Source organism: Triticum aestivum, chromosome 4D (assembly GCF_018294505.1).
Source record: "Triticum aestivum cultivar Chinese Spring chromosome 4D, IWGSC CS RefSeq v2.1, whole genome shotgun sequence".
Classification (NCBI taxonomy): domain Eukaryota; kingdom Viridiplantae; phylum Streptophyta; class Magnoliopsida; order Poales; family Poaceae; genus Triticum; species Triticum aestivum.
In genome coordinates, this window is record NC_057805.1 from 431,469,603 (window position 1) to 431,494,214 (window position 24,612).

A 24,612-nucleotide genomic window follows, 5' to 3' on the forward strand; every position below is an offset into this window, starting at 1 on the left:
GCCAAACCACAGTTCATAAGGCGTCGTCTCAACGGATTTTGATGGTGCCCTATTTAACGTGAATGTAGCTGTCTCTAATGCATAACCCCAAAACAATAGTGGTAAATTGGTAAGAGACATCATAGATTGCACTATATCCAATAAAGTACGGTTATGACGTTCGGGCACACCATTATGCTGTGGTGTTCCAGGTGGCATAAATTTGTGAAACTGTTCCACATTGTTTTAATTGAAGACCAAACTCGTAACTCAAATATTTGTCTCCGCGATCAGATCGTAGAAACTTTATTTTCTTGTCACGATGATTTTCCACTTCAGTCTGAAATTCTTTGAAGTTTTCAAATGTTTCAGACTTATGTTTCATCAAGTAGATATACCCATATCTGCTCAAATCATCTGTGAAGGTTAGAAAATAACGATACTCGCCGCGAGCCTCAACACTCATTGGATTGCATACTTCAGTATGTATTATTTCCAATAAGTCAGTTGCTCGCTCCATTGTTCCGGAGAACGGAGTTTTAGTCATCTTGCCCATAAGGCACGGTTTGCAAGCATCAAGTGATTCATAATCAAGTGATTCCAAAATTCCATCAGCATGGAGTTTCTTCATGCGCTTTACACCAATATGACCTAAACGGCAGTGCCACAAATAAGTTGCACTATCATTATTAACTTTGCATCTTTTGGCTTCAATATTATGAATATGTGTATCACTACGATCGATATCCAACAAACCATTTTCATTGGGTGTATGACCATAGAAGGTTTTATTCATGGAAACAGAACAACAATTATTCTCTAACTTAAATGAATAACCGTGTTGCAATAAACATGATCAAATCATATTCATGCTCAACGCAAACACCAAATAACACTTATTTAGGTTCAACACTAATCTCGAAAGTACAGGGAGTGTGCGATAATGATCATATCAATCTTGGAACTACTTCCAACACACATCGTCACCTCGCCCTTAACTAGTTTCTGTTCATTCTGCAATTCCCGTTTCGAGTTACTACTCTTAGCAACTGAACCAGTATCAAATACCGAGGGGTTTCTACGAACACTAGTAAAATACACATCAATAATGTATATCAAATATAGCTTGTTCACTTTGCCATCCTTCTTATCCGCCAAATACTTGGGGTGGTTCTGCTTCTAGTGACCAGTCCCTTTGCAGTAGAAGCACTTAGTCTCAGGCTTAGGTCTAGACTTGGGCTTCTTCACTTGAGCAGCAACTTGCTTGCCGTTCTTCTTGAAGTTCCCCTTCTTCCCTTGCCCTTTTCCTGAGACTAGTGGTCTTGTCAATCATCAACACTTGATGCTCTTTCTTGATTTCTACCTTCGTTGATTTCAACATCACGAAGAGCTCGGGAATCGTTTTTGTCATCCCTTGCATACTATAGTTCATCACAAAGTTCTAGTAACTTGGTGATGGTGACTAGAGAACTCTGTCAATCACTATCTTATCTGGAAGATTAACTCCCACTTGATTCAAGCGATTGTAGTACCCAGACAATCTGAGCACATGCTCACTAGTTGAGCGATTCTCCTCCATCTTTTAGCTATAGAACTTGTTGGAGACTTCATATCTCTCAACTCGGGTATTTGCTTGAAATATTAATATCAATTCCTGGAACATCTCATATGGTCCATGACGTTCAAAACGTCTTTGAAGTCCCGATTCTAAGCCGTTAAGCATGGTGCACTAAACTATCAAGTAGTCATCATATTGAGCTAGCCAAACGTTCATAATGTCTGCATCTGCTCCTGCAATAGGTCTGTCACCTAGCGGTGCATTAAGGACATAATTCTTCTGTGCAGCAATGAGGATAAACCTCAGATCACGGATCCAATCCGCATCATTGCTACTAACATCTTTCAACACAATTTTCTCTAGGAACATTTCAAAATAAACATATGAAAGCCACAACGCAAGCTATTGATCTACAACATAGTTTGCAAAATACTACCAGGACTAAGTTCATGATAAACTTAAGTTCAATTAATCATATTACTTAAGAACTCCCACTTAGATAGACATCCCTCTAATCCTCTAAGTGATCACGTGATCCATATCAACTAAACCATGTCCGATCATCACGTGAGATGGAGTAGTTTCAATAGTGAACATCACTATGTTGATCATATCTACTATATGATTCACGCTCGACCTTTCGGTCTCAGTGTTCCGAGGCCATATCTGCATATGCTAGGCTCGTCAAGTTTAACCTGAGTATTCCGTGTGTGCAACTGTTTTGCACCCGTTGTATTTGAACGTAGAGCCTATCACACCCGATCATCACGTGGTGTCTCCGCACGAAGAACTTTCGCAACGGTGCATACTCAGGGAGAACACTTTTATCTTGAACTTTTACTGAGAGATCATCTTATAATGCTACCGTCAATCAAAGCAAGATAAGATGCATAAAAGATAAACATCACATGCAATCAATATAAGTGATATGATATGGCCATCATCATCTTGTGCTTGTGATCTCCATCTCCGAAGCACCGTCATGATCACCATCGTCACCGGCGCGACACCTTGATCTCCATCATAGCATCGTTGTCGTCTCGCCAACTATTGCTTTGACGACTATCGCTACCGCTTAGTGATAAAGTAAAACAATTACATGGCGATTGCATTTCATACAATAAAGCGACAACCATATGGCTCCTGGCAGTTGCCGATAACTCGGTTACAAAACATGATCATCTCATACTATAAAATATAGCATCATGTCTTGACCATATCACATCACAACATGCCCTGCAAAAACAAGTTAGACGTCCTCTACTTTGTTGTTGCAAGTTTTACGTGGCTCCTACGGGCTTAGCAAGAACCGTTCTTACCTACGCATGAAAACCACAACGATAATTTGTCAAGTTGGTGCTGTTTTAACCTTCGCAAGGACCGGGCGTAGCCACACTCGGTTCAACTAAAGTGAGAGAGCCAGACACCCGCCAGTCACCTTTAAGCAATGAGTGCTCGCAACAGTGAAACCAGTCTCGCGTAAGCGTACGCGTAATGTCGGTCCGGGCCGCTTCATCTCACAATACCGCTGAACCAAAGTATGACATGCTGGTAAGCAGTATGACTTATATCGCCCACAACTCACTTGTGGTCTACTCGTGCATAACATCAACGCATAAAACCATGCTCTGATACCACTGTTGGGGAACGTAGTAATTTCAAAAATTTACCTACGCACACGCAAGATCATGGTGATGCATAGCAACGAGAGGGGAGAGTGTTGTCCACGTACCCTCGTAGACCGAAAGCGGAAGCGTTAACACAACGCGGTTGATGTAGTCGTACGTCTTCACGATCCGACCGATCAAATACAGAACGCACGGCACCTCCGAGTTCAGCACACATTCAGCTCGATGACGTCCCTCGAACTCCGATCCAGCCGAGTGTTGAGGGAGAGTTTCGTCAGCATGACGGCGTGGTGACGATGATGATGTTCTACCGACGCAGGGCTTCGCCTAAGCACCGCTACGATATTATCGAGGTGTAATATGGTGGAGGGGGGCACCGCACACGGCTAAGAGATCAATAGATCAATTGTTGTGTCTTTGGGGTGGCCCCTACCCCCGTATATAAAGGAGCAAGGGGGGAGGCGGCCGGCCTAGGAGGAGGGCGCGCCAAGGGGGGAGTCCTACTCCCACCGGGAGTAGGACTCCTCCTTTCCTTGTTGGATTAGGAGAAGGGAAGGGAGAAGGAGAAGGAAGGAAGGGGGCACCCCCCTCCCTAGTCCAATTCGGACTAGTCCATGGGAAGGGGTGCGGCCACCCTTTGGGGCCTTTCTCTCCTTTCCCGTATGGCCCATTAAGGCCCAATACGAATTCCCGTAACTCTTCGGTACTCCGAAAAATACCCGAATCACTCGGAACCTTTCCGATGTCCGAATATAGTCGTCCAATATATCGATCTTTACGTCTCGACCATTTCGAGACTCCTCATCATGTCCCTGATCTCATCCGGGACTCCGAACTCCTTCGGTACATCAAAACTCATAAACTCATAATAAAACTACCATCGTAACGTTAAGCGTGCGGACCCTACGGGTTCGAGAACTATGTAGACATGACCGAGACACGTCTCCGGTCAATAACCAATAGCGGGACCTGCATGCCCATATTGGCTCCCACATATTCTACGAAGATCTTTATCGGTCAGACCGCATAACAACATACGTTGTTCCCTTTATCATCGGTATGTTACTTGCCCGAGATTCGATCGTCGGTATCTCGATACCTAGTTCAATCTCGTTACCGGCAAGTCTCTTTACTCGTTCCGTAATACATCATCCCGCAACTAACTCATTAGTCACAATGCTTGCAAGGCTTATAGTGATGTGTATTACTGAGTGGGCCCAGAGATACCTCTCCGACAATCGGAGTGACAAATCCTAATCTCGAAATACGCCAACCCAACAAGTACCTTTGGAGACACCTGTAGAGCACCTTTATAATCACCCAGTTACGTTGTGACGTTTGGTAGCACACAAAGTGTTCCTCCGGTAAACGGGAGTTGCATAATCTCATAGTCATAGGAACATGTATAAGTCATGACGAAAGCAATAGCAACATACTAAACGATCGAGTGCTAAGCTAACGGAATGGGTCAAGTCAATCACATCATTCTCCTAATGATGTGATCCCGTTAATCAAATGACAACTCATGTCTATGGCTAGGAAACATAACCATCTTTGATCAACGAGCTAGTCAAGTAGAGGCATACTGGTGACACTTTGTTTGTCTATGTATTCACACATGTATCATGTTTCCGGTTAATACAATTCTAGCATGAATAATAAACATTTATCATGATATAAGAAAATAAATAATAACTTTATTATTGCCTCTAGGGCATATTTCCTTCAATATAGGCCTACCCTCAGGGGTACAATGGTAACCCGGCTGGACGCGGGTCCTAGTCGTAAGCGTCTGTATTCGCCAGCTTCTGCGCCGACCGCTGGGGCCCGCCGACTGGTGGGTCCCGGCGGCTACCGGCCTCTTGGCCGACAGGCTGGCCCCACCGCCTGGGGGTCTTGCGGGTGGCTGGTTACTGTAGCCTCGCCCCTGATGACAAGGGCTTTGTTGAGGTAAGCATGGCTACAGTGCCGCCGCCTGGCGGGCTCTCACTATAGCCTTACCTCGTCTTGTCTCCTTAATGATGCACATACTTCGAGGGTGGGAAAGCCGACTATTGGGAGCTGGCTACACCCCAGGCCGACTGGGGGAGGCTTGGCCGCCTTCGAGCGTCTCTCTGGCTGAAGGCGCCCGCCGCCCGCGGGCCGTACTGACAACCTGTCGTGGGTGGCGTCATGGTCAACATAGCAACAGTGCCGCGCCGGACGGGGGATGCCCGACCCGTACGGCGTACTATGGCCACGCGTGCTCCGGGATTCGGGGGTGGCAGGCTGTACTGTAGCCACGCCCCGTCTCTTCACTGTTATGTGGGTGCAGCCCTTGAGGGTGCAGTCTTGGCCGGCTTGCCAGGAACCGGTCTTCTTGTGGCTGGCTTTTGGGAGTCGGTCCTGTTGTGGCCGGCTTCCTGGAGTCGGTCATCTTGTAAATCTCTTCGGGAGGGTTTTTAGGGCCGGGCCGTCATCTCGTAGTCGGTCCTTGAGATAGCCGGCCAGGGGAAGGCGACCCTGCTTTTGGGTGCTTGAAGGCTCGATCGGCCCTATAATTTTTGAAGAGCCACGGGGAGTCGGTTAGGCTACCCGTGGCCATTTACTCCGACAGCTAGGGTTGGAGATGGGAGGGAGGGTCGGTTTACTACATCATTCAGAGGCCGGTTTACTACATCACTGAGGTGCTTATTGAGTCCAAATAGAGATATCCGCACTGGCAGAAACTTGTATATGGGGTTTTCATGGCAAGTCCAATGCTTAAGCAATATTTTCAGGGTCTTCCCATCACTGTGGTTAGCTCTGCTCCTCTGGGAGATATCATCCAAAACAGGGAGGCAACTGGCCGGGTTGCTAAGTGGGCCATTGAGCTTGGCCCGCACGGTTTAAAGTATGTGCCTCGTACGACCGTCAAGTCCCAAGCACTTGCGGATTTCATCAATGACTGGCGGAGTTGCAGGCACCGGAGGAAAAGCCATATGACACGTATTGGACTATTCACTTTGATGGGTCCAGGCAATTGGAAGGCTCGGGGGCTGGAGTCATGTCAGCTTCCCCTCAAGGTGATAAATTTTGTTATGTTCTCCGTTTGTTGTTCCCTTGCACTAACAGTGCAGCTGAATATGAGGCCTTATTACGTGGCCTTCGGATGGCTAAGGAGATGAGCTTAAGCCGGGTAAGGTGCTTTGGGGACTCAGACTTGGTGGCTCAGCAACTCTCTGGTACTCCGGATTCAAAGGATCCGCTCATGGCGGCTTATCGACGAGAGGTGGATGTCATTGCTGGTCATTTCAAGGGTTATCAAGTCGAGCACATTGATCGGAGAAAAAATGAACCGGCTGATGCTTTAAGCCGGCTGGGTTCTCAACGTAAACCGGTGTCGCCTAACGTCTTTCTTGATGTTTTGCATAACCCGTCGGTCAAGTTACCTATGGAGGAAGATTAGGCTATTCCTGATCCGAAAGCTCATTTGGTGGCAGCTCTTCATGCAATTCCGGATTGGACAGTCCCTTATTTGGCTTATATGACCCGGGGCGAGTTTCCTGAGGATGAAACCTTAGCCAGGCAGATAACCCGACGGTCTAAGTCAATGACAATAGTCAATGGCGAGTTACACCATTGCAGTGTTACTGGGGCTTTTCAAAGATGTGTTTCTCCAGAAAAGGGCCGTGAGATTCTTCATGAGATTCATGAAGGGGATTGTGGTCATCACGCCGGATCTAAGTCTCTTGTGGGTAAGGCTTTCCGTCATCGCTTTTATTGGCTGGCGGCTCATGCTGATGCAGAGGACCTGGTCAGTAAGTGTGATGGTTGTCAAAAGTTTTCTCGGCGCGCCCATGTGCCGGCTCAAGAATTGAGGATGATTCCAATTACTTGGCCATTTGTAGTCTGGGGGCTTGATATGGTTGGGCCTTTTAAGAGGTCCAAAGACAAGAAGACCCACCTCCTGGTAGCGGTTGACAAGTTCACTAAATGGGTAGAGGCAGAGCCAGTGAGTAAGTGTGATGCAGCAACGGCGGTTCAATTCATGAAGAAGGTGATCTTCCGCTTTGGGTAGAGGCAGAGCCAGTGAGTAAGTGTGATGCAGCAACAGCGTGAGCACATCCGGCTTGATGTGTCATCAGTGGCTCACCCCCAATCTAATGGTCAAGATGAGAGAGCCAATCAAGAGATCCTGAGAGGCATCAAGCCCTGGCTTATGGTTCCCCTGCAGAGGACGCCGGGTTGTTGGGTGGAGGAGTTACCTTCCGTGTTATGGAGCATTAATACCACCCCAACAGATCTACGGGTTACACGCCTTTCTTCATGGTTTATGGAGCAGTGGCGGTTCTCCCTAGTGATATCCGTCATGACTCACCTCGCGTGGCGGCTTATGTTGAAGCTGATAATGAAAAGGCACGTCAGGAAGCACTTGACCTGTTGGATGAGGAGCGTGACATTGCAGTGGCTCGTTCGGCGGTTTATCAGCAGGATCTGCACCGTTACCACAGCCGCCGGGTTAAAACCAGAACTTTCCAAGAAGGCGATCTGGTCCTCCGGCTTATTCAGGATCAGACTAATATGCACAAGTTATCCCCACCTTGGGAAGGACCCTTTGTGGTTAGCAAGAATCTGAACAACGGGTCATACTACCTCATCGATGTTCGAGAGCACAAAGACTCACGGAAATCAGAGGAGGAGACCCACCGGCCGTGGAATATTGCTCATCTTCGGCCTTACTACACCTGAGCCACAGGCTCTCCTTATGTACATATTCTAGACAATGTATATATTATGATTATTATAATAAACCGGCATCCCTGCTAAAGCAGGGCCTCTGTCGTTTTTCTCTTTTCATGAATGTTTGGTTACTAAAGTTATGATTCCCTTTGAACCGGCTTATAAGCCAAATTGAAAAAAAATAACTTGGGGGCTGCCCACCCAGGTTAAAGGGACCAAAGAGAGTCTGTTGCCAAAGCAACAGCTCAAACATAGGTGCCCCTTGAGCACAGCTCACAATATTACCTGGGGGCTCTTTTGTTCTAAAGAACATATGTTGCTATAACCCTTGTGATAGGCTTAAAAGCCAGGTTTGGAAGCCAGGTGTATTCACCTAAAACCCCGGGTTATCCTGCCTGTATGCCAGATGCTTCTCCATCAGGTAATCCTGATTGATCCGGCAAACTCTTGACAATCAATCTTTTCCACAAGACCCTGAACTTGTTAAGGTTAAAACGCCGGTTTATCATGAGAGGGCATGGTTTACGGATAGCAAGGAGAAGCTCAGGCTGATAAAGCCGCCTTCCTTGAAACTTGGATAAATCGGCCTGTGATGCATGATGCTACTTTGGCCCCGCGTACTCCTGATAAGTCTATCTTTAAATAAGAACTGAACTTATCTGGGTTAAAATGTTGATTGGGTAATGGGAGTGCCGGCTCACGGAAAGCGCGTACCTTCCAGTGGCTAATGCTAGTTTCATTGAAGAAGATATTTTGGCTTGGCGGCCTATGAAAGCCTTGGATTTTTTTTCTTGATTTGATTTTAACATCTTTTTGCGATTTTTCTCTTATGACATCGCAGTACATGGTTGCAAATCAACACGGCTTATAAAGCCTCGTGAGTCATATATGACATCAATATTCGGTGTTTATTAACCCGGCCTGGTTTTTGACTATAAGTCGCCAATATGAGATAACATAATATCCGGTGTTTATTAACCCGGCCCTGGCTCTCTTCATAAGCTGGCAGTATATGGTCAATTACTAATATTTAAATTTGGGTTTTCGCCCTTATCACATTGGCTTGGTAAACCGGCCGTGCAAGTACACATCACAGGTATGATATATGTGTATTTTTAAATCCATCTTTGGTTATAAACTAGGCTGTTTTCCCCATAAGTTTATGTTGGGTATCATAACCCGTCTAGCGGTAAACCGCCGAGACGCTTGTTATCTGTTATATGCAGGAACAAATTAAACATTGCTAATATCATAAGCATACATGACATATTTAAATATAGTAACTCATCAGTGTCATGAAAAAACAACATATGCGCGATGGCATAGCAGATCGAGAGTTTGAACTAGCCTATTACAAGGCGTTTGATGCCCAAAATAATGATTGTTTTCAACAAGACTTGCAGAAAGCAGAAGCTAATCTGGCTCTGGTTTATGAGTCTTGGCTGGGCTGACTGGAAGGTTGCGGATCATCCTGCGCCGGTTCATCATCCTGGTCTCTACCCAGTGGCTGGAACTCAACGGTTATCCAATCGATCCCAGTTAAAGCTTTGAATACAGCTTCATCACTTATAAGGGTGGAGGGGTCAATATCAGGGGCATAAGTATGCTTATGGATTGGAGGAGTAAGATTTGGAGCATCATAACTTGGCGCGCTAACTTTCTTCATGTTGGCATCATAAATCGACTGATAATATGAAAGATCAGTCTCCTCCACCAATTTGCTAGCCAATGGACGCATTTCCCTTGTTATGGCCCTAAGGTCTTCATTATCAAATTCTGACCCGTCCTCCTTTATTCTCGGGTAGCCGTTTCCAACATCGGCCGGATCAAGATCAGATATCCATGCCTTGGCCTGAGTTAATGCATTCATAGCACCGACCCTAGCAGCTGATTTCTTCAATTCTTCAAATCGGGCAAGCATCATAGCCAGCCTTTCCAATGTCTCCTTGATCAAGGTTGGGGGTGGTTTGTTATGTGAGGCTGTGCAGATGACCCAAGCACATAACAAGTTATACACTTGGCACTTGGGGGCTAATGCATATTTATGAAGAGTTAACAATATTTACCTCATATCGCTCCTTCATCATGTTCACTAAACCGGCTTCATAGTCACGGCTTGTGTACAAACGGTTTAAATACCCAGAATGGATGTCTTGGGCGTTGAGGTGGGCATAACTCTCCAAATCTGATTTCCATTTGCCTTTGTCAACAGCAGAGTTTTCTTCTTTGGCACTGTGTTTTGACAGAGCAATAGGGTTGCGTGGGGGTGTGAAGCCAAAGCCAGTAACTACAACATAATCCGTTTTATCATCAGCAGCTTTGACTGGGCTTGGCGGTTTATCAGTAACTTGGACTGGGCTTGGCGGATTACCAGCATAACCCGTCGGATCAATTTCCATCTGCTCAACAAAGGTTTCATGATCTTGCGGTGGCGGATCATCAAGAATGGTTTCAGTATTTGGATGAGTTTGTTCTGGATTTTGTTCCAGATTCGGTGGAGTACTATCATCAGCCGGTTTATTCAGCTTTGCCTTCTTGCTGGGCCTGGCCTGGTGATACGTCTCCGTCGTATCTATAATTTTTGATTGTTCCATGCCAATATTCTACAACTTTCATATACTTTTTGGCAACTTTTTATACTTTTTTGGTACTAACATATTGATCCAGTGCCCAGTGCCAGTTCCTGTTTGTTGCATGTTTTATGTTTCGCAGAAACCCCATATCAAACGAAATCCAAACGGGATAAAAACGTACGGAGAATATTTTTGGAATATTTGGAAAATATGGGAGGAAGAATCAACGCGAGACGGTGCCCGAGGGGGCACGAGGCAGGGGGCGCGCCTGCCCCCCTCGTGGGCCCCCCGTAAGGCAGTTGCTGCTCTTCTTTGGCCGCAAGAAAGCTAATTTTTGGGAAAAAATCTCGGCGAAGGTTTCAATCCAATCGGAGTTACGGATCTCCATATATATACGAAACGGTGAAAGGGCAGAATACGAGAATGCAGAAATAGAGAGACAGATCGAATCTCGGAGGGGCTCTTGCCCCTCCCATGCCATGGAGGCCAAGGACCAGAGGGGAAACCCATCTCCCATCTAGGGAGGAGGTCAAGGAAGAAGAAGAAGAAGGGGCCCCCTCTCCCCTTCTCTTTCGGTGGCGCCGGAATGCTGCAGTGGCCACCATCTTCATCACCGCGATCGTCACCAACACCTCCGCCATCTTCACCAACATCTCCATCACCTTCCCCCCTCTATCTACATCGGTCCACTCTCCCGCAACCTGCTGTACCCTCTACTTGAACATGGTGCTTTATGCTTCATATTATTATCCAATGATGTGTTGCCATCCTATGATGTCTGAGTAGATTTTCGTTGTCCTATCGGTGGTTGATGAATTGCTATGATTGATTTAATTTTCTTGTGGTTATGTTGCTGTCCTTTGGTGCCCATCATATGAGCGCGCGCGTGGATCACACCATAGGGTTAGTTGTATGTTGATAGGACTATGTATTGGAGGGCAAGAGTGACAGAAGGTTCAACCTAGCATAGAAATTGATGCATACGGGATTGAAGGGGGACCAATATATCTTAATGCTATGGTTGGGTTTTACCTTAATGAACGTTAGTAGTTGCGGACGCTTGCTAATAGTTCGAATCATAAGGGCATAGAATTCCAAGTCAGGGATGACATGCTAGCAGTGGCCTCTCCCACATAAAACTTGCTATCGGTCTGGTAAAGTAGTCAATTGCGTATGGACAATTTCGCAACTCCTACCACCACTTTTCCACACTCGCTATATTTACTTTATTTTGTCTTTATCTAAACAGCCCCTAGTTTTTATTTACGCGCTCTTTATTTTCTTGCAAACCTATCCAAAAACACCTACAAAGTACTTCTAGTTTCATACTTGTTCTAGGTAAAGCGAACGTTCAGCGTGCGTAGAGTTGTATCGGTGGTCGATTGAACTTGAGGGAATATTTGTTCTACCTTTAGCTCCTCGTTGGGTTCGACGCTCTTACTTATCGAAAGAGGCTACAATTGATACCCTATACTTGTGGGTTATCAAGACCTTTTCCTGGCGCCGTTGCCGGGGAGTCATAGCGTGGGGTGAATATTCTCGTGTGTGCTTGTTTGCTTTATCACTAAGTAATTTTTATTTGCTGTTCTTAGTTGTTTTATATCTTTAGTTATGGGTAGGAAACGCAAAATACCAAACAAATTAGTTGTACCTACTGAACCAATGGTTGAAGAACCACTCAAAATCTATCACACTCCTGAAGCTTATTACTTGGATCATCTTCGATCCCTATGTGCTCGTGCTGAAACCCCAACTAGCTTAGTTGAGGGCAAATCTTTAGATGAGCATGCTTGTTATGTGTGACACCGTATATCTGAAAAAGGGAAATGTTTACTGGATCAAATTCATCGTTTTCAATGCTATGCTTGGAATGTATGTGAAATATATGATGTTACTTGTTGTTCTGAAAACCCTAAGAAACACCTTCCCTACCAATGTGAGTTTATCGATAATGGAATCATATCTTCGTATGCTAAGGGTGTTTATAGTTACTACGATGTTCAACAAATTGAAGAACTTGTTGCTTTTAAGGGTGCTTATGAAATTGCTTCTTTGATTGAAACGTATGATGCTACTCTTTACAAATCTGAAAATTTTGCCATACTTGAATATTGTTATGAGAATGATGTTTCTAATGCCTATGTTAAACCATATATCGAGGTCTCCTCCGCTGTCCAAAAATAGACTAATATTTTGCAGGATTCTATGGAAGAAGAAATTGATGAAACTGTGAGCTCATTGGATGAAAAAGATGATGAGGGCAGCGAAGAACAAAAGGAGGAAGAGCGGATTAGCTACCCGTGCCCACCTTCTAATGAGAGTAACTCTTCAACTCATACATTGTTTAATTTCCCTTCGTGCTTACCGAAGGATGATTGCTATGATGATTGTTACGATCCCGTTGATTCTCTTGAAATATACCTTTTTGATGATACTTGCTATGCTTGTGGCCAAGATGCCAATATGAATTATGCTTATGGAGATGAACTTGCTATAGTTCCTTATGTTAAACATGAAATTGTTGCTATTGCGCCCACGCATGATAGTCCTATTATCTTTTTGAATTCTCCCGATTATACTATATCGGAGAAGTTTGCCCTTATTAAGGATTATATTGATGGGTTGCCTTTTACCGTTGCACATGATGATTTCGATAGATATAATATGCATGTGCTTGCTGCTCCTACTTGCAATTATTATGAGAGAGGAACTATATCTGCACCTCTCTATGTTTCCAACATGATAAAATTACAAGAAACTGCTTATACTATGCATTGGCCTTTACTATGTGTGCATGAATTGTTATTTTATCACATGCCGATGCATAGGAAGAGAGTTAGGCTTCGTCATTACTTGATATATGTTGCTTTGTGCTCACTACTAAATTCCAAGTCATTGCTAATTAAAATTGGCTTTGATATACCTTGGGATCCGGGTGGATCCATTACTTGAGCACTATATGCCTAGCTTAATGGCTTTAAAAAAAGTGCTGCCAGGGAGACAACCCGGAAGTTTTAAAGATTCATTTATTTCTGTTGAGTGCTTTCATATAGTTTAAAAACAAAAAAATAAATAAAGAGGGGAACCTAAAACTTTTTCAGAAAAGGAAAGTGAAAGTGAGAAAGACGAGCATTGTTAAAGTGGGAGCTAGCCTTGAACTTTGTTCATGCTCACGGAAACATTGTGAATCTTGATTAGCGAAACTTTTCAACAAAAATAATTATCCCCTTGTAAAATTCCATTGTATTATAAAAATAATGTGCCAAGATTTGCCTTTAGGATGTTTACAATGCTTGTTGGTTTGTACGGTGCAGGACAGAAACTTTGGCTGTAGTGCGCGATTTTTCATTTTTTACTGGAACGTCAAACGGTTCTGAAACTTTTTGCACTGTATTTATATACAAATTATTTATTTTTCGTAATTTTGGAAGAATTGTTAAACTACAAGAAGTATGGTTAATGTTCAGATTGCTACAGACTATTCTGTTTTAGAAAATTCTGTTTTTGATGCATAGTTTGCTTGTTTTGATGAAACTATCAATTCCTATCAGTGGATTAAGCCATGAAAAGTTATATTAAAGTAGCTATAATGCAAAAACAAAATATGAATTGGTTTTCAACAGTACTTAGAGTAGTGATTTGCTTTATTATACTAACGGATCTTACCGAGTTTTCTGTTGAAGTTTTGTGTGGATGAAGTGTTCGATGATCGAGAAGGTCTTGATGTGAGGAGAAGAAGGAGAGGCAAGAGCTCAAGCTTGGGGATGCACAAGGCACCCCAAGTAAATATTCAAGGAGACTCAAGCGTCTAAGCTTGGGGATGCCCCGGAAGGCATCCCCTCTTTCTTCAACAAGTATCGGTATGTTTTCGGATTCGTTTCGTTCATGCGATATGTGTAAATCTTGGAGTGTCTTTTGCAATTAGTTTTCACTTTTATTTTATGCACCATGCTGGTATGAGATAGTCCTTGGTTTATTTATAGAATTCTCTATGCACTTCACTTATATCTTTTGAGTATGGCTTTATAGAATGCTTCATGTGCTTCACTTATATTTTTTGAAGTTTGGATTGCCTGTTTCTCTTCACATAGAAAACCGCCGTTTGTAGAATGCTCTTTTGGTTCACTTATATTTGTTAGAGCATGGGCATATCTTTTGTAGAAAGAATTAAAACTCTCTTGCTTCACTTATATCTATTTAGAGAGATGACAGGAACTGGTCATTCCCATGGTTAGTCATAAAATCCTACATAAAACTTGTAGATCACTGAATATGATATGTTTGATTCCTTGCAATAGTTTTGCGATATAAAGGTGGTGATATTAGAGTCGTTCTAGTTGAGTAATTGTGAAATTGAGAAATACTTGTGTTGAGGTTTGCAAATCCCGTAGCATGCATGTATGGTGAACCGTTATGTAACAAAGTTGGAGCATGAGGTGTTCTTTGATTGCTTTCCTTATGAGTGGCGATCGGGGACGAGCGATGGTCTTTTCCTACCAATCTATCCCCCTAGGGGCATGCGTAGTAGTACTTTGCTTAGAGGGCTAATAAACTTTTGCAATAATTATATGAGTTCTTTATGACTAATGTGAGTCCATGGATTATACGCACTCTCACCCTTCCATCATTGCTAGCCTCTTCGGTACCGTGCATTGCCCTTTCTCACCTCGAGAGTTGGTGCAAACTTCGCCAGTGAATCCAAACCTCGTGATATGATACGCTCTATCACACACAAACCTCCTTATATCTTCCTCAAAACAGCCACCATACCTACCTATCATGGCATTTCCATAGCCATTCCGAGATATATTGCCATGCAACTTCCATCATCATCATATACATGACTTGAGAATTTATTTTCATATTGCTTTGCATGATCGTAAGATAGCTAGCATGATGTTTTCATGGCTTGTCCATTTTTTGATGTCGTTGCTACGCTAGATCATTGCACATCCCGGTACACCACCGGAGGCATTGATATAGAGTCATATCTTTGTTCTAGACATCGAGTTGTAATATTGAGTTGTAAGTAAATAAAAGTGTGATGATCATCATTATTAGAGCATTGCCCCAGTGAGGAAAGGATGATGGAGACTATGATTCCCCCACAAGTCGGGATGAGACTCCGGACTTTAAAAATAAGTAAAAGAGGCCAAAGAAGCCCAAATAAAAAAAATAGGCCAAAGAAGCCCACCAAAACAAAAGAAGAAGAAAAAAAGAAAAAAAGAAAAAACTGAGAGAAAAAGAGAGAAGGGGCAATGTTACTATCCTCTTACCACACTTGTGCTTCAGGGTAGCACCATGTTCTTCATATAGAGAGTCTCTTGAGTTATCACTTTCATATACTAGTGGGAATTTTCATTATAGAACTTGGCTTGTATAATCCAACGATTAGCTTCCTCAAATGCCCTAGGTCTTCATGAGCAAGCAAGTTGGATGCACACCCACTTAGTTTCCAGTTTGAGCTTTCATACACTTATAGCTCTAGTGCATCCGTTGCATGGCAATCCCTATTCCTCACATTGACATCAATTGATGGGCATATCCATAGCCCGTTGATTAGCCACGTCGATGTGACACTTCCTCATTTTTGTCTTCTCACACAAACCTCCATCATCATATGCTATTCCACCTATAGTGCTATATCCATGGCTCGCGCTCATGTATTGCGTAAGGGTTGAAAAGGCTAAAGCGCGTTAAAAAGTATGAACCAATTGCTCAGCTTGTCATCGGGGTTGCGCATGATTTGAATGCTTTGTGTGGTGAAGATGGATCATAGCCAGACTATATGATTTTGTAGGGATGAGCTTTCTTTGGCTATGTTATTTCAATAAGACATAATAGCTTGGTTGGTATGCTTGAAGTATTATTGATTTTATGTCAAAAGATAGACTATTGCTTTGAATCAGTCGTGTCTTAATATTCATGCCATGATTAGATACATGATCAAGATTATGCTAGGTAGCATTCCACATAAAAAATTATCTTTTTTATCATTAACCTACTCGAGGACGAGCAGGAATTAAGCTTGGGGATGCTGATACGTCTCTGTCATATCTATAATTTTTTATTGTTCCATGCAAATATTCTACAACTTTCATATACTTTTTGGCAACTTTTTATACTATTTTTGGGACTAACATATTGATCCAGTGCCCAGTGCCAGTTCATGTTTGTTGCATGTTTTATGTTTCGCAGAAACCCCATATCAAACGGAATCCAAACAGGATAAAACGGACGGAGAATATTTTTGGAATATTTGGAAAATATGGGAGGACGAATCAACGCGAGACGGTGCCCGAGGGGGGCACGAGGCAGGGGCGCGCCTGCCCCCCTCATGGGCCCCTCGTAAGGCGGTTGCTGCTCTTCTTTGGCCGCAAGAAAGCTAATTTTCGGAAAAAAATCTCGGTGAAGGTTTCAATCCAATCGGAGTTACGGATCTCCATATATATATACCAAACGGTGAAAGGGCAGAATACGAGACTGCAGAAACAGAGAGAGACAGGTTGACAGATCCAATCTCGGAGGGGCTCTCGCGCCTCTCATGCCATGGAGGCCAAGGATCAGAGATGAAACCCTTCTCCCATCTAGGGAGGAGGTCAAGGAAGAAGAAGAAGAAGGGGCCCCCTCTCCCCTTCTCTTCCGATGGCGCCGGAATGCTGCAGTGGCCACCATCGTCATCATCGCGATCTTCACCAACACCTCCGCCATCTTCACCAACATCTCCATCACCTTCCCCCCTCTATCTACAGCGGTCCACTCTCCCGCAACCCGCTCTACCCTCTACTTGAACATGGTGCTTTATGCTTCATATTATTATCCAATGATGTGTTGCCATCCTATGATGTCTGGGTAGATTTTCGTTGTCCTATCGGTGGTTGATGAATTGCTATGATTGATTTAATTTTCTTGTGGTTATGTTGCTGTCCTTTGGTGCCCATCATATGAGCGCGCGCGTGGATCACACCATAGGGTTAGTTGTATGTTGATAGGACTATGTATTGGAGGGCAAGAGTGACAGAAGCTTCAACCTAGCATAGAAATTGATGCATACGGGATTGAAGGGGGACCAATATATCTTAATGCTATGGTTGGGTTTTACCTTAATGAACGTTAGTAGTTGCGGACGCTTGCTAATAGTTCGAATCATAAGGGCATAGAATTCCAAGTCAGGGATGACATGCTAGCAGTGGCCTCTCCCACATAAAACTTGCTATCGGTCTGGTAAAGTAGTCAATTGCGTATGGACAATTTCGCAACTCCTACCACCACTTTTCCACACTCGCTATATTTACTTTATTGTATCTTTATCTAAACAGCCCCTAGTTTTTATTTACGCGCTCTTTATTTTCTTGCAAACCTATCCAAAAGCACCTACAAAGTACTTCTAGTTTCATACTTGTTCTAGGTAAAGCGAACGGTAAGCGTGCGTAGAGTTGTATCGGTGGTCGATAGAACTTGAGGGAATATTTGTTCTACCTTTAGCTCCTCGTTGGGTTCGACACTCTTACTTATCGAAAGAGGCTACAATTGATCCCCTATAGTTGTGGGTTATCACCTGGGCTCTGAAGATAAGATGCAAGTTGCAGGTTAAGTGCAATGGTCAATCATAAGGCATGAAGGGTTAATTAAGTACGCTCACCCTGGGACAGTTTTGAGGACTGGAATTTGTGTTCCTGTTGACTCGCCAGAGGAAGAAGTTCCCTGATAATTTGAAACGGACGGATTAAGAGGTTGTCGGAAATAACCCGCCTTGGGATAACATGTGTCAGCAGTATAAGAGACCTCTGGGCGACGTTTACGAACCGGCGTATTAGGTAAACCGGAAGAAGTTACCACCTGGCCACTATGACGGGTTGTGCGGCGAGCTTCATGTTGCTGTTTCTTCAAAAGAATGTTTGGATCCAAGTGAGCTAGAGGGTGAGAAAATCTTACTTTCCAGCTTGCTTGACGGGTTTTCTGGGTTGGCTGAGGGTCTGAGTCAGAAGAAAGAATAATTACCTCTGCGTCCCCAGCACGGCTAGCTTCTGCATCACCCTGAGAATAATCATTGTCAATGAGGTGTATGAAAAAAGAGCCAAGTGAATCAAGTTCTACCTCTGACTCATGATTATCATCATCGTCATCGATGTTTAACTCGGTGGACTCGGCGGTTTTCTTCTTGGCAGGCTTCTTGTTGGCCTTGTTTTTGACACGGGGTGTTTTGGCAGGTTTATCTTGCGTTTTCTTCTTCCAGAACGGATCATCACCCTGTTAAAGATTGAAACGATTATCAGGGGGTTTAAGAATATGGATTAAAGCAAGGAATTGGGCGCTCTTACAGCTGGCGGTTTATTTGAAGCGTAGAACGGACTAAGCCCTGTTTTATTGCAGTCGGCCACCGGTTCATCCAGCATCTTCTTGACAGATTCAGTAATTTCAGCATCAGTCAGCTGAATATCAATATGCCGTTGAGGATCTTTCACGTCCTCTGTGTACTCACACATTAAACCGGGGCGACGGCTTAAAGGTAAAATGCTCCAAGACACCCAGCAGCGGACGAAGTCAATGCCTGTTAAAACGTTGGTTACAAAGGCCCTGAGCTTTGAAAGCTGTGATGCATATTTGGCCCGTTCCTTTGCAGCCAGCCTTTGAGGGAGTGGATGTGTGCTAGTAAGCCGGTGAGCACGGTAACCAGGCAGAGGATTTTCACCAGATGGAGATGTATCCCAGCAATAGAACCAAGTTTGGTTCCAATCTTTCGGGTGGCTATGATGCTTAGCATGAGGGAAGCTGACGTCTTTCCTTTTCTGAATTGACATCCCGCCAAGTTCAGCGTTGGTTCCATCTATAAATTTGGTACGGCGGTTTAAATAGAAGAAATCTCTGAATAATTCAACCGTGGGCTCTTCTTCCAGATAAGCTTCGCAAAACACTTGAAAGTTGCAAATATTGGACAGAGAGTTAGGTCCAATATCTTGAGGGTGAAGTTGGAAGCAATGGAGCACATCACGGAAGAATTTTGATCCGGGAGGGCTGAACCCTCGACTAAGATGATCGACAAAAATGATCACTCCCCATCCTTGGGCTCAGGAGGATTTTCTGGACCGGGGGCTCTCCAGTGGATGTCTTCCTTTTTCGCTAAAGCGCCGGTTGCAACACATCCGTTCAGTTGCTCTTCTGTAACCCGGGATTTAACCCAGTTACACGCATAAAAGGAATTGGCCATTATTTGGCGACCTGAAAGAAAGATTTGTGTTGGTTTAAGGTTCACGGATAATCCGCCAAAGGTTAAAAAACAGAAAGTGTTGAAGCATGCAGAAGTGTTAAACCGGAGATTGGGATTCTCAAGGTTACAAAGATGAGCGCGTGGCGGTTTAAGAGAGAGCTAATGGTACCTGGCGGGTTATTATTTTCTAACAGCTAAGCCGCCTACATAGGTATTGAAAATATAGATCTGAAGTTGGAAATAAGGCTAAGTGATGAAAAACAGGTTTCACAGATTTATATCACAATTTTGGATCTGCCGCGCGTCAGAAAAGGAAAACATATTCAGATTTAAAATAGGTGCTTGAGCAGTTCATCAGATTCAGATGGGATTTTTCTGTACAAAAGGAGATGTTCTAGTGATGAAAAAGGGAGCTATAGTTACTACGGTATAGGAAAATATCAATTTTGAATTCACCATTTACGCTACGGAGAAGAACGGGGGAAGAACAGCACTGAACTTCGATGAACTCGCTGAAACCCTAATGGGATCCATGGGAAGAAGAAGGAGAGATCACTAGGGCTGTTGAACAGCAGAGGTGTGCGGACGAGAATCTGGTCAGATCAGGTTGATGCAGCGGCCGTTGTTGGGGCAGAGGCGAAGATCGACGACGGCGGTAGCACTCGAGCACTGGGGCGACGCGAGGTGGAAGAAAGACGAAGAGGCAAAGGGGGAAAAAGGAAAGGGACCCTCGGCCCTATTTATAAAGGCGAATGGATAAGTGGCAAGCGCGGGAATCGAGGAGGTCGAAAACGGATCTGTATCAGGGCGGACGCCTTGATTTTTGGGGATTCATTAAAAATAAGGAGATACAGTAAAGATTTTGGTTCTGCGTAAAATTAATGACAGGTGACGTCACGACGGGTTATCATGATTCCAGAAGATGACGTCATGGCGATTTACAAGCGTCGCAAGGATAATGAAGGAGGTTTTTTTCTAAGTGTTGAAAATTGACATGAACAAGTTCAAATCAACCTGGGGCCTAATGTTGGGGATATAACTATTGAGTATAAACCGCCCAGGAGGGGCCGGGTTATACTCATAGTGATTTACCCATATTGGAAGCCCATGAAGACATGGAAGATGGCGCTTTACGAAGGACGCTCAATAGTAAGGCCCAAAGCCCAAAGGCGGATTAGGGCCCAAAGATGTAAACCGCTGTAAGATGTATAACTTGTATTGTAAGATAGGAAAGAGTAGATACCGAACCGGACACGTTTATGAGCCGGCCGGGAATCTGTAGACCGCCGGGTGTCAACCTGTGTATACAAAGGGACGACCCGGCGGCGGTTTAGGGACAAGAAACAACAACCCGAGAGCCAGGCAAAGCGTATTCGCTCCCTGGTTATCGAAACCCTAACAATACCACCTCAAACTGGATTAGGCCTTTAACTTCACCGCAAGGGGCCGAACCAGTATAAACTCCCCGTGTCCTTTGGTCCTGTTTAACCCCTTTAAACTAACCTCGTCGCAATGGCTCCACAACTAAGTCCTTCCATGAGTACATCTGCCGTGACAAAACCACGACATGAACCTTTGCCAAAAATATAGGATATTGAACACATAGTCGACCACGTGCCATAATTAGATCTAAATCTTCTCCGCACTTAATTAAGTTTACATGTTCGTTGGTAAATAAAATGGAGACAAATTATGGACAACATATATGGTAATAAATTATCTTATTTCCATTTAATATATGGCATGGTCATTTAACATAATGATATTCTGTCGAGCTATCGAGCTAAAATCGAGCGAGCCAACATTGGCTCAAGATCGGCTCATTTCTCGGTCGAGTTACATAAAGTGTTCAAACTCAGCTTGTTTCTTTTCGAGTCGATCTCGAGTCGAGTCAAAAAACGAGTCGATCTCGAGCGGCTCACGAGCCTCGAGCTTTTCTTGCAGCCATAACTGTAACCTACCTTGTACAATAATATTCGACACAATGTAACAAAAGGATGAGTTTATATTCATATGTATATGTTTTTTGAGACAAATGCATATGTATATGTATAAGCGCGTGCGTGTGTTGAAAAAAAAGTTCAACATACAAGACCGTCCTATGCATGCTTTTCTTTTGACGGGCCGGCCTACTACATGCTAGCTAAATCGACACTCGTCGCCGGCCGGAACGAGCGAGACCCACCGGATTCTGCGTGTCCCGCGGAAGACCTACAACGACACATGCGCGCGCGATCTCACGTCGCCACGCACGCTAACAAAACCCAGTCAATCCGTGCTAGCCGAACACGTACGTCCGTGTTGAGTGATGGCACGCCCCATCTATGGATCTCATTCATTCATGTCCAGGCAGCTCGAGGAGGCTCCTTTCCATGGCCATGGGTGCGCAGTGCGCTCGTCAAATCATGGGGGCCGCGGAGTATGGAGCCGAGGTTGCTTCGTATCGCTTCAATCGCATCGCGCGTCGCCATGCCTTTTAGCATAGAAAAATAACTACGCACTCGTGAGATGCGTCGCATTTTGATTTTCATGTTGTTCGCGGACGTGCGTGTGTGCGTGCATGCTCTTGTTTTGTGCCGGGCTGGCCGCTGGACGCATGGTATTCATTCCAACGCCAGGTTGTGATGATGCACGAGTCAACGAGTGTTTCATTCTGTCATGTCCGTGCGGGCACGGAGCCGATAGACTCTTGGGAGGTGTTTGTTTGCAGATTGGTAACGGCAACGTAAATGTAATGGATTTACATCGTTAATGTAAACGGTATGGGCATAAACCGAAATCTGTTTGGCTATCAGATGTAATGGTAAGAGGAAAAGCAGGGAAGGAAACAGGAACCCGTCGGCCATGGCGCAGGGAAGAAAACAGGAACCCGTCGGCCATGGCGTAGAGGAAAGCACGGCTGGAAGAAAACAGGCCACCGCCGGCCGCTGCTCCTGGCGTGTCGCCGCCGCTGCATGCTGAAGAGGGGAAGCTCGGGACCTTGGCAACCAGGGCTGACGGCAACTCGGTGGAGGAGGGTGGGTGAGGACCGGAGGAAGAGATCTGCCGCCGCCACTAGCGCCGCAACTCGCGGAGGATCGGTGGGCGGCAAGAGATTTTCTGTGTTGGGGACGGGGGTTGACTCGGTTTGATCCCTGTAACGTAATTCGTTTACGCGGGGGTGTGGGCGGTATCATGCTAAAACTGCGTTGGGATCTGTTTATACTTTATACTCTTTCTGTCTAGATGTGTAAGTCATATTACGAAAATCAAATAAACCCAAAACACTTAGGCGCGGTGCATTAACTTCTACCTCGTTTCTTGTTTCTTCACATATCAACCAATAATAGATGTGGGTTGTGCATGCTTTTAATGACTTGAGACTACCAAACACAATATGCAGTGGTTAGTTCATTGCATGCAATGCTATTAATTAGCAAATAAACATTAAGTTCTCTCATTTTTTCCTCCTTGGTCACGGTGCACAACCTAAGATGACTTATTCACCTAGACGGAGGGGTACAAAGAAAGAAAAACCAAACATGGGTAACGGTAAGAGGTTACATGTAATCGGATGCCGGATGAAAAACTGCAAACCAAACACCTCCTAATATTTGTATATATATATATGAGCTAGACTTTGTCTCCACCGGTGGCGGAGGCGGGAGTGGGAGTGGGAGTGGCGGGGGTGGCGGCGGCGGCCGCGGTGGCCATGGCGCCGATGGTGTCGGTAAGGGCGCTCTCAAAGATGAAGCTCTTGTCCTCGGGACTCTCAGGAACATATACGGCATACATCTTCTTGACGGCAGACTCGATGGCGGGGACGAACTTGTAGTCCTTGTATGCATCGCCCATGGTCTCCTTAATGGCCTTGCTGAAGGCGGAGTCGAAGATGGTGGACTTGTCCTTGGCCGGGGCAGCGTCGGCTGCGGTGGCTGCAGTCCTGAAGGCGGTGTCGATCTGGTCAATGGCCTTGAGCTCGCCGGCAGGGATCGCCCCCTTGACTTCCTCGCGGGCGGGCTTGACGGCGTGGACCTCTAGGATGCCGGCGATGATGCGGAGCGACTCGCCAAAGATGGCCACGAAGGAGTCATACTTGGCCTCCGGGGTAGCGCCCTGGGCGTTCATGGCGGCCGCCACCTGAGCGAAGACGACCCTAGTGCTGATACTAGCGTTGGCGCTGGACACGTTGGCTAACCCTTCGAGTGTCCAGTTGCCAAAGTTGTTGACGAAGGTGGTCTCGAAATACTTGGGCTTGTCCGCTGGGGGGACCACGGCTGCAGCCGCCACGGCCGCCTTGAAGGCGTTGTTGGCCTTCTCAATTAGCTTCTGCTCCTCGGTTGTGGCCTTGGGTTGTTCCCCGGCTGGGGCGTGGCCGGCTTTGGCAGCGTACGAGACGGATGGCCCGGCCACGAGGGCGACGGCCACGAACAGCGCCACCGTGCATTGCTGCACTGCCATTGTTGATGCTCTTGTCTTGCGTTGGTTGGTTTGCACAGTACGTAGGAGGAGAGATTGTGGTGTGGTGTGAGGATGAAGGAGCTTAGCTCTATATATACATGCCCAAATTAGCAATCTCCTCCTCTCCTCTCCCGTTTTAGCCAAACTAATTATATCTATGAGCTCGTCATCCCACAAACCAATCAATTAGATCGCTAAATACCGGTTGACCTCGTGGGGTAATAACCTTCCCATCCGAACTGGATATGTTCCTCTCCCCTCTACCAATCCTCCAAATATATCCACCCGTGAAGGATGAAAGACCAAACATGATGTTGTGGCCACGTGAATGATGAACCTCTCTTAGGGGTAGATTGTAACAGATCATACTTATAGGGTTCTGATTACGCCCACACGTGTGGCATACTAGACATCCGCCCACACATCGTGTGTGGCGTGAGCAGGAGGCAGCCCACACGGGCTGTGTGTGGGCGAACATTAGAATTGCCCACACGTGTGGGCGCAGCTATTTCGTGCCACACCCCC

The 24,612-nt window shown here is 45.1% G+C and overlaps 1 protein-coding gene across 1 annotated transcript; it reads right to left on the minus strand.

The window, feature by feature from the left end:
- Positions 1 to 23,068: 23,068 nt before the first annotated feature.
- LOC123100202 (major pollen allergen Lol p 5b-like) lies at positions 23,069 to 24,141 on the minus strand. The gene has a single exon (XM_044522164.1). The coding sequence runs from the start codon at positions 24,085 to 24,087 to the stop codon at positions 23,260 to 23,262; it is 828 nt and encodes a 275-aa protein (XP_044378099.1). The 5' UTR covers positions 24,088 to 24,141; the 3' UTR covers positions 23,069 to 23,259.
- Positions 24,142 to 24,612: the final 471 nt, after the last annotated feature.

Bases quoted from the DNA above. Each gene is read 5' to 3' on its own strand.
- LOC123100202 (XM_044522164.1), bottom strand. From the start codon at position 24,087: ATGGCAGTGCAGCAATGCACGGTGGCGCTGTTCGTGGCCGTCGCCCTC.